General features: G+C 31.5%; 2 protein-coding genes across 2 annotated transcripts; one reads left to right on the top strand and one right to left on the bottom strand.

Annotated features, from left to right (window-relative positions):
- Positions 1-1,712: 1,712 nt before the first annotated feature.
- LOC106443711 (dehydrodolichyl diphosphate synthase 5) lies at positions 1,713-3,279 on the top strand. The gene is made up of 4 exons (XM_013885261.3): positions 1,713-1,890; positions 2,256-2,478; positions 2,564-2,631; positions 2,698-3,279. The coding sequence occupies exons 1-4, from the start codon at positions 1,736-1,738 to the stop codon at positions 3,140-3,142; spliced, it is 891 nt and encodes a 296-aa protein (XP_013740715.2). The 5' UTR covers positions 1,713-1,735; the 3' UTR covers positions 3,143-3,279.
- Positions 3,280-7,562: 4,283 nt separating this feature from the next.
- LOC106388399 (COP9 signalosome complex subunit 2) lies at positions 7,563-9,902 on the bottom strand. Its single transcript, XM_013828460.3, has 9 exons — positions 9,708-9,902; positions 9,403-9,574; positions 9,092-9,332; positions 8,938-9,012; positions 8,736-8,870; positions 8,470-8,657; positions 8,282-8,350; positions 8,112-8,202; positions 7,563-8,029 (listed from the first exon to the last, which is right to left on the bottom strand). The coding sequence occupies exons 1-9, from the start codon at positions 9,715-9,717 to the stop codon at positions 7,691-7,693; spliced, it is 1,320 nt and encodes a 439-aa protein (XP_013683914.1). The 5' UTR covers positions 9,718-9,902; the 3' UTR covers positions 7,563-7,690.
- Positions 9,903-15,419: the final 5,517 nt, after the last annotated feature.

The raw sequence follows: 15,419 nt of genomic DNA, 5'->3' as shown, positions 1-15,419 counted from the left end.
TAAAAAAAAAAAGAAACTCAACCATCACTTACATAGGAAAGGAAAAATATGTTGCCCTATTTCCCGACAATTCCCGGGGGGAATTGTTGGAGATGGGCTTAGCACATGCCCATTAAAAATTAAGCCCAAAATCAGGCCCGGCCCGTTAAGCAATAATTGATGATTTCGCTAGAAGACAAAACGTACGTCATTATAAATAGAAGACGTCAGACTCGTTGAAATGACGTTCAGAAAAGTACAGAAAGTACAGAAAAGGAGAACATCGCCTCTTCATCACAGACAAAGTCTTGGACGACCTCGACCACTAGGCGAGCTCGGCCCAGACGACCTCAGACCATAAAATAGAAAGATACTTGTTGAGACGAACTGTTTAGACGAGTATCTTTAGTTCTTGTAATTGACCGAGCTTGTTTATTCTTAACTATTAATACGAAAATCTCCACCCTTTTATATCATTTATAAATATTACATCACCGACCAGATATGGAAACAACATGTACCATGTGCATTCTTCCCTTTACCTGACATTTATTTCGTTTGGGCCACCCAGCCAGGGGGCAACAACATGCCAAATTCAACAAATTTAAAGCTCTCTGTATTTCTTTTAACACATCACGAAATGACAGATATAATCATTGTACTATTCACAGTTTAGTTGTTGCTTGATCACTGAAAAGTAATTTATAATCATCAAATAATACATATGATTCTCAGATTTAGATTGCAATTCTGAAGGTATTTTTATGATCAATGGAATTACTCGTTAATATGATCTTTCTGCAACGGATATCTCAAAGCAAAACCATCGTAGTGACGCCGGAAATCACCGTTACGATTCACCTCAAAGACCTATAAAGGGAAGAGGACAAGCCAAGAGAAAGGGATCCAATCTTCTCCATAGCTAAACTATAGTCTCATTACATTCATACTCTTTGTATTCATCGGTTGCCTTTAACCTTAGTATCAATGAAACATACATTTTCTATAGTTTTTTTTTTTTGAAAAAATACATTTTCTATAGTTATTTATAGCTCGAACTTTTTTCTTTTAGATAACTCCGTAAACAAGTAACCACAAATGCTACTTTTGGATGGATTTTAGTATCTAACTTTGTTTTTTTAACATATTGTCCCTTAATTTACTAACATATTTTGTCTGAAAAACATATTTCACGTGGCTAGTATAACCAGTAACCCCTGACTTGACCGTTTTTACCCACGTAAACAAGTCACCACAAACGCAAACCCTATTTCTGAATGGATTTAGTAGGCTATCAGGTTTAAAGCTGGCCAGACAGCACGCAATGCATTTAGTGATTTGGATATGCAATAGATTCGTTAATTCATGACGTACAGAAAAAAAAGCAAAGAAAAATGTTAAAGCATGACTGTATGTATGCGATTAGCTTCCACAGATGTTAATATAATGTTGCGACATTAGGTCTTTGGGGACACATTTACGAGACTATTGATTTAATTAATGCAAAGGTTAGACTGATCTAGAGTTTAAAAATCTGAGCTCACAGAAACGTCTTAAATTAAATATGTAACTAGGTGACAAAACCATTAGCGAATTTCATGTGTTGTAAGATCTGTCGGTTACGAGATTTCAATTACTTTCGTGTGACGTATGATCGGTCTTTGCGTAGCATTGATCATGTGTGCGTCTTCGAATACGACCATTCAAGCATCTATAAATAGACGAGTAATTGATAAGATATTGAGAACAAAAAAAAATGTTGTCTCTACTCTCTATTTTCTTCACTTGTCTTGCTCTTATTCTCATCCCTTGTCTCTTTATCTTTCGGCGTCCAAGTGTTCCCCTCTTCTTAAAAAAAGCCATCATATTCATCAAAACCGCAACTTCTCAATACAATGATGAAGAAGAGAGGTAGTGTGGCTCTAATTATCATACGTTTTACATGACAATTTTCATAGTTCTGTTCTGTACATTAAGGAATGGTTTCTCTTAGCTAATCTCAAAATAAGTAAGCTTAGAACATACAACATAATTAGTGTGAATTCCATAGAAGCCAAGTGCGTGTGTCATCAACCAACCAACCTAACAAAACTATGTACGCGCACAGTACAACTGGATTGAATATGATTAATGACATGGCAACGGCATTATAATTAGCACATACCAGTAGACTATAAGCAATATACATATATTTTGTCCAACTGGTTCCTAATTTACTTCGACAACATGTTATATGAATGTTTTAACCAATTTTGTTCACACTAATTATTTTGTAGTGGTACAATCGAAGGGAAAGAAAAGCGAGGGAGAATGCCCAAGCATGTGGCGATTATATTGGACGGAAATAGACGTTGGGCGAATAAAAGAGGACTTAGGGTATCGGAAGGTCACGAAGCCGGAGCAAGAAGATTATTGGAGCATGTTATGGACTGTTTCGCTATAGGGATAAACACTATCTCACTCTTTGCTTTCTCCACTGAAAATTGGGGAAGGCCCGATGTAAGCTTTACAAAAACAAATAATGAGCGATTGATTATTTATTTTTCCATAAATTTCACGATTTTCTTATATTCCATCATTTCAGGGTGAAGTTAACTTCTTGATGGCCATGTTTGAGAAAAACTTCAAGTCTGAAATGGCTTACTACGACAGGTACTCAACCAGTAGTTTTGATAATTTTTGAACTGTTATATGTTAACTTTCCCGTTTGGCTTTTAGATATAAAGTCAAGATATCCGTTATCGGGAGACGGACCAATATGCCCGAGTCGCTTCTAGGTTTGATACAGGAAGTAGAAGAAGCTACAAAAAGCTACAAAGAGAAGCATCTTATTATGGCGATAGACTATAGTGGAAGGTTTGATATCTTACAGGCGTGCAAACGTCTTGCTGAAAAGACTAAAAATGGGCTCATCCAAGTCGAGGATCTCGACGAAAGGATGATTGACAAAGAGTTAATGACAAGCTGTAGTGAGTATCCAAACCCTGATCTATTGATCAGAACCAGCGGAGAGCAAAGGATCAGTAACTTCTTCTTATGGCAATCAGCTTATACTGAGCTCTACTTTCCTAATGTTCTATGGCCTGACTTTGGCGAAGCTGAGTATCTCAAGGCCTTGACATGGTATCAGCAGAGGCAGAGGCGATTTGGTCTAAGAGTCTGAACTTTGACTTTTCATGTATTGCAAATAAATGGTTCAGTTACTCAATGCTACTTTAAGTTATTAGTTTTTCTTTTTCTAATAGCACTATCATTTAATAACTGGAAATAAACAATCACGTTTGGAATGATTAAATGTTATGGTATGAATAAAATCGTGTAAACTGCGGTAGGAAATGCATTAATTTATGCTGTTATGTATTATGCTGGTTTGCATTCATTGAGAGGGAGGACTAACAAAAACCACTAAGTTACAGGGCACAAACTACATTAGTTTAATTTATATAACTAAATATATACACATAAATTGTCATGTTTGTTCAAAGAAAAAAACCCCATAAATTGTCATGTTTAATTAAATTTTACATCTAAAAAGAAAAACAGAGTACACAACCGAGAGAGTTGCTCATTTGATTGCCGAGAAAAGAAAATTTGATTGATTGGTCCTCGCTGTCTTTTTGTGCTAAGTAGTAGTTCCTGTGCACATTTTTGTCTACGCTTTTTACTAGACGAGTTCTCCGTGAGAAACTCACCAGTTCAATCATCTACTTATCAGTTAATTCAGAGAGATTACTAATCTTTTTACTGGCTCTTCTTCACCTATAAAATTTAAAAGTAATTGCAGAACCGGCCCTTAAATTCTTCCAAGTTTCAACAAATGTATTTTCAGTTTACGATAAAGTTTAATTAAGTAAACGAAAAGGAAATTTTGGTTAACCTAACTTACTAACATTTTTTTACTACCGTCGCGGTGACACTCTAAGGGATGTTAGTGGGAATTATATTTGTAACGATTTTAGAATTTTCTAGTCTAGTGTTATTGATTAATAGATTCTTACATTCTCACTAAAATCTATTGTTAATCAATTAATTCATGAAACAAGATTTGGGGAATACTACATAAATCACTTATATTCTTAAAACTATTATAGTAATTTATTTAAATAGATTTTCACAATATACAAAAACTCTCTACAACTCTTTCTAAATTTAACAAATATATCAACTTTTAAAATAATACACTTTATATAAATCTAACTCCCACTAACCCTGTTTAACTCTATCCTTAATTGACACCATTTTCCTAATTCATGTAACTTAAATGGATTTTTTTTCTGAAATTGTAAACTGAATGGTCATCTCCTCTTCTTCTTAATTAATCGTGGTAATTTTATTATTTCATACTTTTATAACTCTGTACAAATTTATAAAAGAATTGTTAAATTTTATGGTTTGATCAAATTTAAATTGTAAAAGTATTGACAATTTTATCAATTAGAATATGATATATATTTTTAAAATTTTGATATTAAAATTTTTGTGGATTTTTATACAGTATATAATTAAATTTAAATGATATTAAAAATAGTTAAATAGTATATTTCAGTTTGATATCTATTTAATAAGGCTTTCAACTCATATAGTTTTAAAATCACTGTATTTTTTAATAATAAAATTTCTAAACCATTGGTCACAATAAATTAGCATGAGACTTTTAACAATTTTAGTAACTTATAATTATTTAAAATATAACATATACACAAAATCTTAACTTTTATTATATAATTTTGTGATGGTTACTTTATTTTAGTAATATAAAATAAAAAAATGATGAAGGATACACAATTTTTAATCAAATATTTGTTATTCAATGTTATGAATTGATATATTTATTTCAAATAATATTAGGAAATTCTGTAGCTTTTATTTAAATAAAAATAATAATTTATTTGTAAACATTAAATTAATGGATAGTCCACTATATTATATACAATGACTTTTTTTGTTATTGTTCTAATAAGTTATGTCCTATTTAATAGGTGGTGTGAAGATAAATTTGGTGATAACACCTTATCATTAAATCTAAAAATACAACTTATTGTCACCTGTTAACTCTTTTTGTTTCAATTCATATATATATAAGAGTTGACACATTATATGTTAAAAAAAAAAAGTTAACACCTTATTATATCTATGTATGTGTGTGGCTGATATAAAAAAAAGTAGTCAATTATATAGTAGTATAATTCTTTTGATTTCATATTTTCTATAGATTTCTCTAATCATGATTATTTATATGTGTTTATTCATTGCGTAGCCAATTACTTTTTTAATCGTTTCAGAAAGATGGATCATGAAAGAATTAGAAAAGAGATGGGAGGTGCCGAAAAAGAAAGAAAAAAAGAAAAGAGAAGAAGCATTAACAAATCTCAAGCCAATTCAATTTTACTGAAACTCCTAAACTTGATGATGTTTTAGAAGATGAAACTGTAGAAAATATGAAGGATGGTAATATAAACATTGATGAGGATGAACAGAAATTGGATGTGAATCAGAACACAAATAAGTAGGCCTAGGCGTAAAATCCGGAACCCGAAATCCGAACCGAACCCGACCCGTTATCCGACCCGAAACGTAAAAATACCCGAACGGGTCTTGTAGGGTGGTACAAAAAATATCCGAACCCGAAGTGTTATTAACCGAACCCGAACGGGTAACCCGAAAAATCCAAAATTAATAGTCAATATAAATATTTTGAAATATATATAAGTATTCCAATTATTAAATTCAATATTTCTGGTAATATTATATATATAATAAATATTAAAATTCTAATAAATGCTTTAAGTACACAATTAGTTATCAATAAATATTTTATAATTTGCTCATTGAAATAAAAAGTCTACTCTCTATAAGACAATACATATTGTTTACAAATGATGTTTTATTTCATGCTTGATTTAACATTTTATTGTTATTTTATCAATTTTATATGTGATAGATTAATTTTTATTTAATTTAGATGATGTTCTTTATGTTTTACTTCAAAAATTTTATTTTTTACTTTGGTTATATCCGAACCGAACCGATATAACCCGAATCCAAAAGATATATGATTATTTTATGGGTTTTATGATGCAATACAATTTTGAACCGAACCCGAAGTGTTATTATCCGAACCCGATCCGTACTAATAAAATTTTAGTATGGGACCTAGAAGCGTAAACCCGAAAATCCAAAAACCCGAAATACCCGATCCGAATGCCAACGGGTACCCGAACGCCTAGGGCTACAAATAAGAATGAGTGTAAAAGTGGCAGTGAGAGCAAAAGAAAGACTGAGAATAAAGATGAAGAGAAGAAAATGGATGGTGCAAAACGTCCTAGTAAAAGAAAACAGTTTTGTCATGAAGAGCCAGAAAAAGTTGGAGAAGATGTGATATTAACACCGGAAGAAAACGTCCACTTGTGTGAATCGGAAGAGGTGAATGTATGCAATAGGTTGGTACTTTTTTGGGGATTACCAATTATAGAGTGTCTGAATATCTTAAGGTAAATCGAACTTAGTTATTATTCAACTAAACAGATATGAGCTAAGCATTCATAGTTTATGTATTTTACACATACTAAGAGCCGGTTTTGACATTTTAGTAGCTAGAAGCGAAGGAAAAAAACGACTGGTTCGTAAATTTTCATATTAACTGTTTTAAAATAAATAAAAAGAGAAGTGTTAAGCAAAATCATTTTAAAACATCAAACAGCATTACATTATTGCTGAAATATGATCTTTCTTGATTTTCTTCCCGCAAACTCATTCATCAAGTTTTTATAATTAAGCTTTTCAGCAATATTCCTTTCGATCGATAACATTGACAATCCATTAAGTCTCTCGTACTCGATCATAGATAAAAATTTATAAGTTTCACCTCTGAAAAACTTCTTTCTGCTGCAGCAACGAAAAAAAAAAGAATTGTCATCATTATACAATATGTTAACCATACGTTTGGCTAACAACTTCCTCTCTTTTTCAAAACAAAATCCAATATGTTATCAGTCTTCTTAATACCTTCAAGAGTAAACTCCCTTTCAAAAGCTTTAGTTCCAAAAAGAAAAATTATTACTATCAATATCAGAATAGTTATCATGTTTCAGAAAACTTCAAAATTAGCACAAGAAACCATCTAACTTATCATCTTTGGCTAGTTTTAATTTTTTGAAGTCGAATTAGAACTAAAAGTGTTCTCATAACCTCGAAGTTGATCAAACCTTGTCTCAAGAGAAAACAAACCTTGATCCACACACTACAATGTAAGGAAAACAGTTAATTCATACATCAACACAACCCAACAGTCCTATAAAAACATACACATGAATTCTCAAATTAATACACCAAAAAATATATTATACATACATGAACATGAAGTAACCTATTATGGTAAACATAGTCAAAACAGTCTGTCGTGGCAATCCACTCATGAATCAAATAGTCTGACGTGACAGTAATTATTTCGTAGATTATTTTATTGTCTAGAGTTTAGTCCACAACTTCTTTCCAAATAGCGGACTGATCATTAATATTCAGATAGAGAATCCGCTGTTTTATAGCAGCCACTCGAGGGTTATAAGTTTCTAACAAGAGTAAGATTTAGGAAAACTGAATTTTAAGAATAACATAGTAACTCATCAGTCAAATCCAGCTAAGTACAAAATAATACATCAAACCAGAAAAGGTTAAACCGCGACGACTATCCAAAAGAGAGGTGGAGGGAAATTTAATAAACTCGGTTGGTGATACTCATAGAAAGCGACTTGAGTTGTGTGTTCCATTTATCAACCGCCTTGTGAAGCTTCCTTCCATTAGCACTGTCACCTCTCAGCAAGTAACGGTTGATTTCATCAATGTGACCATCGATTCGGCTGTCCAGTATCAGCGACACCAGCAACTCCGTCACGTCCTTCTCCGGCACGTTCAGCTCCTTTGATATAAACGGAATCTTGATCTTCGTGTACGGCTTTATCAGCTTCAGCAACACCTGTGTTCTCACCTTCTTCAGCAGATCTTCCATGTAGTTTCTGATGAATGGATCATCCATTATCGTCCTCCGGTTATTCTGCATCATTCCAAAACCATTCCATGAGTAACGATCCCTTCTATCTATAAGTGAAGGAATAATAGTACTTCAACTTTACTACCTTAAGTATTTTCTCAAACTCTATAATTTCGTTTCGTTGATATGCTGCTATCAGATTCGTCATTGCCAAGATCTCAGGGTCGTTTTTGTACCTGTAGAATACAGCCAAATTATATATGAAACAAATGGGATTCACAAATAATGATAATAACTTTAGGGGAATGGACTTACGGCTTCGCCTCTTGACCGTCAAATGGATTCACTTCTGATTCCATCAGCATATTTGCAAGAACAAGATACCTTCGCAAAGCCAAACAATACTGTTTTGCTTTGTTCATCACATATTATATATATATAGTAACAATCAGGATATGAGATAGGAAAGGATAAAGAGAGGAGAAGGTAATAAGGAGACATACTTTAAGCACTGAATGCGCCTTTGGTTGCCAGCTTCATCATAGTTTTTGAAAGCCTCAAAGAAGTCTGTGGCGGCTTCTGCCCACTGACGTTCTGCCATGTGCATTTTGCCACCACACTCACGGATTATGCCCATGATCCTAGGATGAGGTATAGCAGATTTGATAGCAAGTGCTTTCTGGTATAGTTGCTGCATTCATTCAAAATGAATCTTGGTCACAAAAGACAAGAAGAGTATATGCAACAATAAAAGGTAAGAAGTCGAAACCTTGAGCTTTTTGTTGTCCTTTGTTTCAGTGTAGATCTGAATTTCAATCGCATAGACCTCAAGCAGCTGACTTCCTTTCTTCTGATCATCAGTTCCATCTTCCTTTTGACAAGATTTATGTAGTTCCTTCAGGATCTGGCAAACAATAAAATATGATGTTATTGTACATATTAAGCATAATGAAACTAAACCAAGCTTATACCTTAGTCATCCGTCTGTATTCACCAATGTCAAACCAGATGTTGCAGAGCTTTAGATTCGTCTTGAACCAGAGTCGCTGCGAAAGAATCTCCAAACAAATAAGAACAAGAAACGGTAGTAGCATATACAAAAAAGGAAAAAACAGTTTCCCAAACCTCATTCTTGGCCTCTTCAAGGGCTTTCAAGGTGGTCTGGTAAAACTCTTGAAGCAGGCCAGTGTTCTGGCTAGCAGATCCAGAGACGAAATCCATGATATTGTTTATACACTTCTCGCTGTAGTTCCTGGTCACTGCTGACTTGATATATGTAAGCATCTCTCTGTAGGCATCCATCATCTCTTTGTATTTACCGAGTCGATAGTAAATCTTCACGGTCTGCTTAAGCGCTTTGAAACCCCTGACAAAAATAAATAGACCCAATTTCAACTCTTGCCAACACAATGAGTAGTATTCTCTTGGGATCTTACCACTCGGCCTTGTCTGGTTCCATCTTAACAACCTTAGCAAACTCAGAAAGTGCATCTTCGGGCTCATCCTCAACCATACCTTTGGCGGTGTAATACTGGTTCTCAATGTCAACGTCTTGTTCCTCCGGTTCATCGTCCGAATACTCGAATCCATAGTCCTCCATATCAGCATCTACCAATTTTTACAAAAAAAAAAAAAGACTAAATCAATTTTAAAACCTTAACTCTTATTTTTGGGAACTCCCCGAACCCTGAACGGTTCACAGTCGAAGATTGTAAGAAAAAAAAGTAAACAAAAACAAGACCTGAAGCCATGACGACCAGATGAAGAAGAAACCAACACGGGATTCGAAGATTAAGCTAGTCACGGACAGACATCGAAGGCTAAGCAGAGTAGAATTTTCGATCGGAGAAGTAGGGCAAAAGGGTTTTTCTGGAACAAGACGGTGTGGTTTAGGATTTTTGTTATTGGGCCCGACTTCTCCTCCGTTTATACCTCTTTTGAGATTTTTTTATGACAATAAATGAATAAATTTAAAACCTCTAATTAAATTAATAATATTGATACTTTGAAATTTATTAATTTATAAAAATATTAATTTACAAAATTTTCTGATTTAGATTTTTTATTTTAAGATATATTTATTTTAAGATAAGAAAAATATTTGATTTTAGTGCATAGACAATAAATTTTATTTTTTAAAATTTGACATTTATATAAATTTTATTATATTATTTGATGTATATAATAAGATATTGCATATAATTTAAATTTGGTTTTAGATATAACATTACTAAATCTCATCAAAAATCTATTAAATGTTAAAAAAATATAAAAATAATTCATTTGTGAATATAAAACAAACAATATAATAATAGGTCTTACTTATATAAAATATGTATACATATAAATTATTAATTTATCATTTTAATGGGACCATATATTTACATAGATTTTTTTAAAAAAAATATTATCTTATTATTTTATCAATTTGTGTCAAATTTTGAATCGGCTCGAATTGAAACGGGTGAAATTTATTAATTTATAAAAATTATTAATTTATAGATGTTGTACTGTATATATGTATTCTCTAGTAGTGAAAAATAAAAAACTGGGATGACCAACTTGCAACGATCAAAAGAGAGTATCGCCTTACAACAAAGAGAACACATCTTCCATTCCAGAATGACGTTTTTTTCCATGGTGGTTTCTATGGTTTCAACAATAGTCCAGATATTACATTGATATCAAATATATTGTATCCGAAATATATAATTTAAAAGCTTCATTTGTTTATGAGCTTGATCTTCTACTCATGATCTCAACATGTGTTGTCTTTTTACCAAAAAAAAAAAATGTGTTGTCTTTAACAATTCTGATAGTTTTCCTGGATCCCAAATATTTATACCCAAACACCATTTACAGCGATAAACAAGCAATACTCCAATCAAAATTTGACATATCTTGTTAAACTGACATCGCAGTGAGATATTTTCACCACGGAGATGAAAAATGTGAGAGTGGAACAGCCAGGAAACTGTCTTACACCGGCACCGAGATCAGAATTCACTAAAACAGCCATGTAACAGAGTTTCGGTTGGTAAATACAAAATTATGTACTGAGTGGTAATGCTCCGGACATGCCGTAAGTGATGTTTGAAAAGAACGCAGAACATGAATATCCATATTACGATGAACACTCACCACCACCGGACCCAGATTTCGCGCATTCTTCATGAAAAATAGAATAATAGAAAACTACCATAAATGAATCGATGGATAAAAACCAGAATCGTGATAAATTTCATCACCAGAATCATCATATAAGATGTCTTAAAAGTGATAAGAAATAATCTTCTTTTTGGTTTCTCTAACATTTTTTCCCTACTCATCCCTAATATTTCTATAATGGTCACCAGTTAGACATTTAATGATAGAAAGATCACCGGAACAATTTTTACAGCCTTAATCAAAACCACATATTAAATATTTATCTTCTAATTGTTCCATTTTCACTTTCTACCGAAAATCTTATATCTTAGTTAAATATAATAGAATCTTTTTTTAATTAAATTTAAAAAATAAAAAATTTGTATACGTAAATTTTATTTTTTAGACAAATATTAGATAGTTTGAATTTGGACAGTAATGTAGTAGCAATATTAAGATAAATATAATATTTTATGTCTTAGTAATACATTTGTAAAATTTTAAGTTAGAGAGAAAATAAATTATCACAATTATATGAAAATTTTATTTTGTCGACAATAATGCCAAATATATTTATAAATATATGGTATTAAGTTATTAGTGGTAAGAAATTTATGATTTTCTTTTCTTATATTCATAATAATTTTTTGTGTCATTTTTCTCATAATTATTTTTTCAGTAGGTATTATGGTATGGGTAGAAAGAAACAATTTAAAAATAGTAAGGTATTTCAGTGATTTTATAAATTTATTTATTTCTTATTATTATTCTCTCACAATTTATTGATTTTATTTTTATTTTTACCATCAACATGTGTGTATTAATCATATTGTGAACATACATAGTTTTGATGTAAAATATTTTTAACACACGTAGGTACAAATGAAACCAAAAAAAATTATGATTCAGAATATTTATTTTAGCCATCTTTGTCTGTTGCCTTAATATTTTTTTTACTAATCCAACTAGTTTAAAAACCGCGCTTTGCGCGAAATGGACGTTATATATATATATATATATATATTATTTTTACATTCTTATATATATTATAAATAAAATAAATATATATTGAATAATTGAGTAACCAACTATTATATATATAATTAAATTGGTGCAAGCAAATAAGTCAATGCAATTACTTTTGTTTATTTACAATTATTTTATGGTATGTAAATCTAAACAATCATTTTTATCTATTTTATGGTATATAATTATCCTAGGTCAAAGTTGGCTGCTAGACAGCTTACGAGGTTTGCTTGCTCCGACTCCAATTCAACCAGAGATTCATTGTTGGTACTCTGATCATCATTATAATCCTTCTTTTAGAAAAGTGGAGTCCTCAAAAGAGTTTGACATGTAGCCAAAGAAAGCAAGTTAGGCTTAATAGGTTTCTTGGAGTGTAGATATTTACTTCGATGCTTTGGAGTTTGCTGAAAACTGATTTTATTTAGCGGGTTTTCCTTGATTTGAGATGAAAGCATGAGTTCTTATCATGTTCCTTTAATCAATACTAAATTTCCTCTGGTGAAATTTTCAATTACACTCATGGTTTTATGATCTCTGCGCATGAACTGATGCAAATCTGGTGGTTTCCATAGCTCCATATGGTTGATAATGTAAGTGTTTCGACCACCTTCCAAATATATACGACCCCAACTGACCTTGGCTTGAACATAGTGTTCACCATGGGTGAGTAGTAGACTTGATATATTCTCCATGTTTCCTCAAATAGTATGCAACCTTTCAACCAACTCAGATATAAACATTTCTCGGGATCGACCAAAATTGATATGTTTTGGAAAATTGGCTACATTTCTCAGGACGTACTCAGTAACATTATACAATTGGTTTCATAAAGAAACACTTGCTGAGATGAGATGTGCAACACCTTATCTTCAGAAAATGAGAGATCTCCAAAAATCAAATGTTTCTACTGCTCTATTCTTTTCAATCAATTTGATCTTGATTCTGTGATTCCAGACATTTCCTCCAGGATCAATTATCACATGTTTCACACCTTTTTCATGCCTCAACAGCTTCACTGCTCCTTACTTTGTTTCCAAACAAAAGGATCGATCAGAAAAGTACCCGAGAATGTCTTTTGGAAATTACATGGATCAAAGACAGTTAGATGCTTCACTCCACAAATTGTTTGTAGTTCCTTGGGTGTCTCCTCCTGTACCATGTCTTGTTTTAAAGTAACCAGGACGTCTATAAGGTGTTGCTTTTCTTTCTGAATGATAGTAATTGGTACTTCGGGTTGATCCACTTGGATAGGCGTGCTGATTCCGGTTCTGCGATTTTGTATTCTTAGATGGCAGTGAGTGGCTCTTGGTTTGGTACTCCTAAGGATGGACGTGTTGCTCTGGTATTTCTGATTTGTTCCTCCCAATCTTTAAACACTTGTGAAAACTATTTCTTTATTTTATCACAGAATTGTCCAACATCCATAGCCGGTTTAGAGATTGTCTTCTCCTTTCTGAAACAGTTGGTGTCTTGCTAGATGAACCAAATTCACTGGTCGGACATGATCTCCTAATGTCAAATTGTTTATGAACCGAGGGTGAATAATATAGTTTTTTTCTCAAATTGTTTGTCTCGTTCAGTGTTCCACTTGTCTCGTTCAAACCTTCTTTGTTGAGGAGTTTCATTGCTAATAACAGAACTGCTCTGTCTCAAACAAGGGTCTTCTTATCTCGATTTCCTCTGCCTTTGATTCATGGATTAATCTATCTCTTGGCGAGAGGAATAAAATATGGAATCCATCATTTTTTCATTCTGACAGTCATTGTTTCAAGCAACAGTTTATTAGCAGTGATGATTCTTTCTTCATGTTCTCCTGCCATGGTTACCTGAGACACAGGAAAAAAAAAGACAGTAACTAAGTTCTACATAAACAAACACTTAGTGTTTAAAACAAATCAGTTTCATTGCAGGTTTGAATCGATTCAAGTGAGATGATCAGAAAAAGAATTGTCAGAGAATTCAAACAACCCCAACAACTCGTGATTGAATATGAACAATCAATCACTCTGAACCAGATCAAAAAATTCCTTGACTTAACAGTTTGTGATCTATGATTGAACAACCTAGAATAACCTATGTATTAGGGTTATCACTCAGAGTTGTATTCTAAGCATAAATGTGGTTTCATAACTTTCTAAAATAAGTGAAAACACAAAAAGTAAAAATTAGAGGTTCTAAGGTTTTGTATTCGATTTTATGATGTGTGAGACTAGTACAATAACTCAAGGGTATCTTGATCTCGTTGAATGTATAGTTTAAAAAATATTTATAAATTCACTTTTAGAAATCCTATTAAATACTTATATCTCTGTAGAGATAACTGTATGTTAATTCTTGCATTTACATCACTAAGTTATTGCTAGACCTAGACTACATACCATGCACCAACCATCCTATCTACAAATATTCCATGTTTTCTCTTTAAGTACAAGTAATAAAATTTGAATAAAATTCATAAAAATACTCCAACTAAATTTCATTAAGCTTTTAGTACTCAATTTTTTCCTACCTGACTTAATATCAAAACTAATTATTTTACTCATTTAATACACTTATTAAAATAAGCAAAATCAAACTATGATTTTTAATCTAAAAATATTACGTTTCAATTTTTTTTTTAAAATCTCTAAAATTCAAAAACAAATCTTAGAATCCAAATTTTCTTTTATTTTTTAGGAATAAACGTAATTAAAGTGTCGGTAGTCTTTAAAAAATATAATATTAGCTTTAGTTTTAGTTTAAATTTCAAATTTAGTTTTTTTCATGAAGTATAAGAGTAAATTAAAAATAAATTTTCAAAATTTTAATTTTTATCCAAAATTTAGATACTTCTATTATTAATATAAAATTTGACATTTTAAAGATTGTTTTTTTAATTTTAGAGATATTTTAAAATTTAACACTTATAAATATTTTTGATTAAAATAAACATAGTTTTAATATTAAAATGGTAACAATTTTAAAAGGAAATATATTAAATTGAGAAAAAAAAAATAGTTTGAGTATTAAATCGAATAGCTAAAGACGTGGAGTATTAAAAAACTTAAAAAAATTTAGTTGATGTATTTGTATAGAATTTTCCCTAATACTTAATAGCTATACTTTTCAAAAAAAAAAAAATTAATAGCTACAAGTTTTGCATCTCAAACGTAAACTTGAGATTTATGAAACGTTTTATAATGAAATACTATATCTAGCACGGGTCTTATTTTCAGTTTTATATGTATATATATTTATTTTAGATCATTAATGGTTTATATTTTTAATTTTAATCATCTAT

The sequence above is a fragment of the Brassica napus genome, chromosome C3 (genome assembly GCF_020379485.1).
Source record: "Brassica napus cultivar Da-Ae chromosome C3, Da-Ae, whole genome shotgun sequence".
Lineage (NCBI taxonomy): Eukaryota > Viridiplantae > Streptophyta > Magnoliopsida > Brassicales > Brassicaceae > Brassica > Brassica napus.
This window is presented reverse-complemented; position numbering and strand designations above follow the sequence as displayed.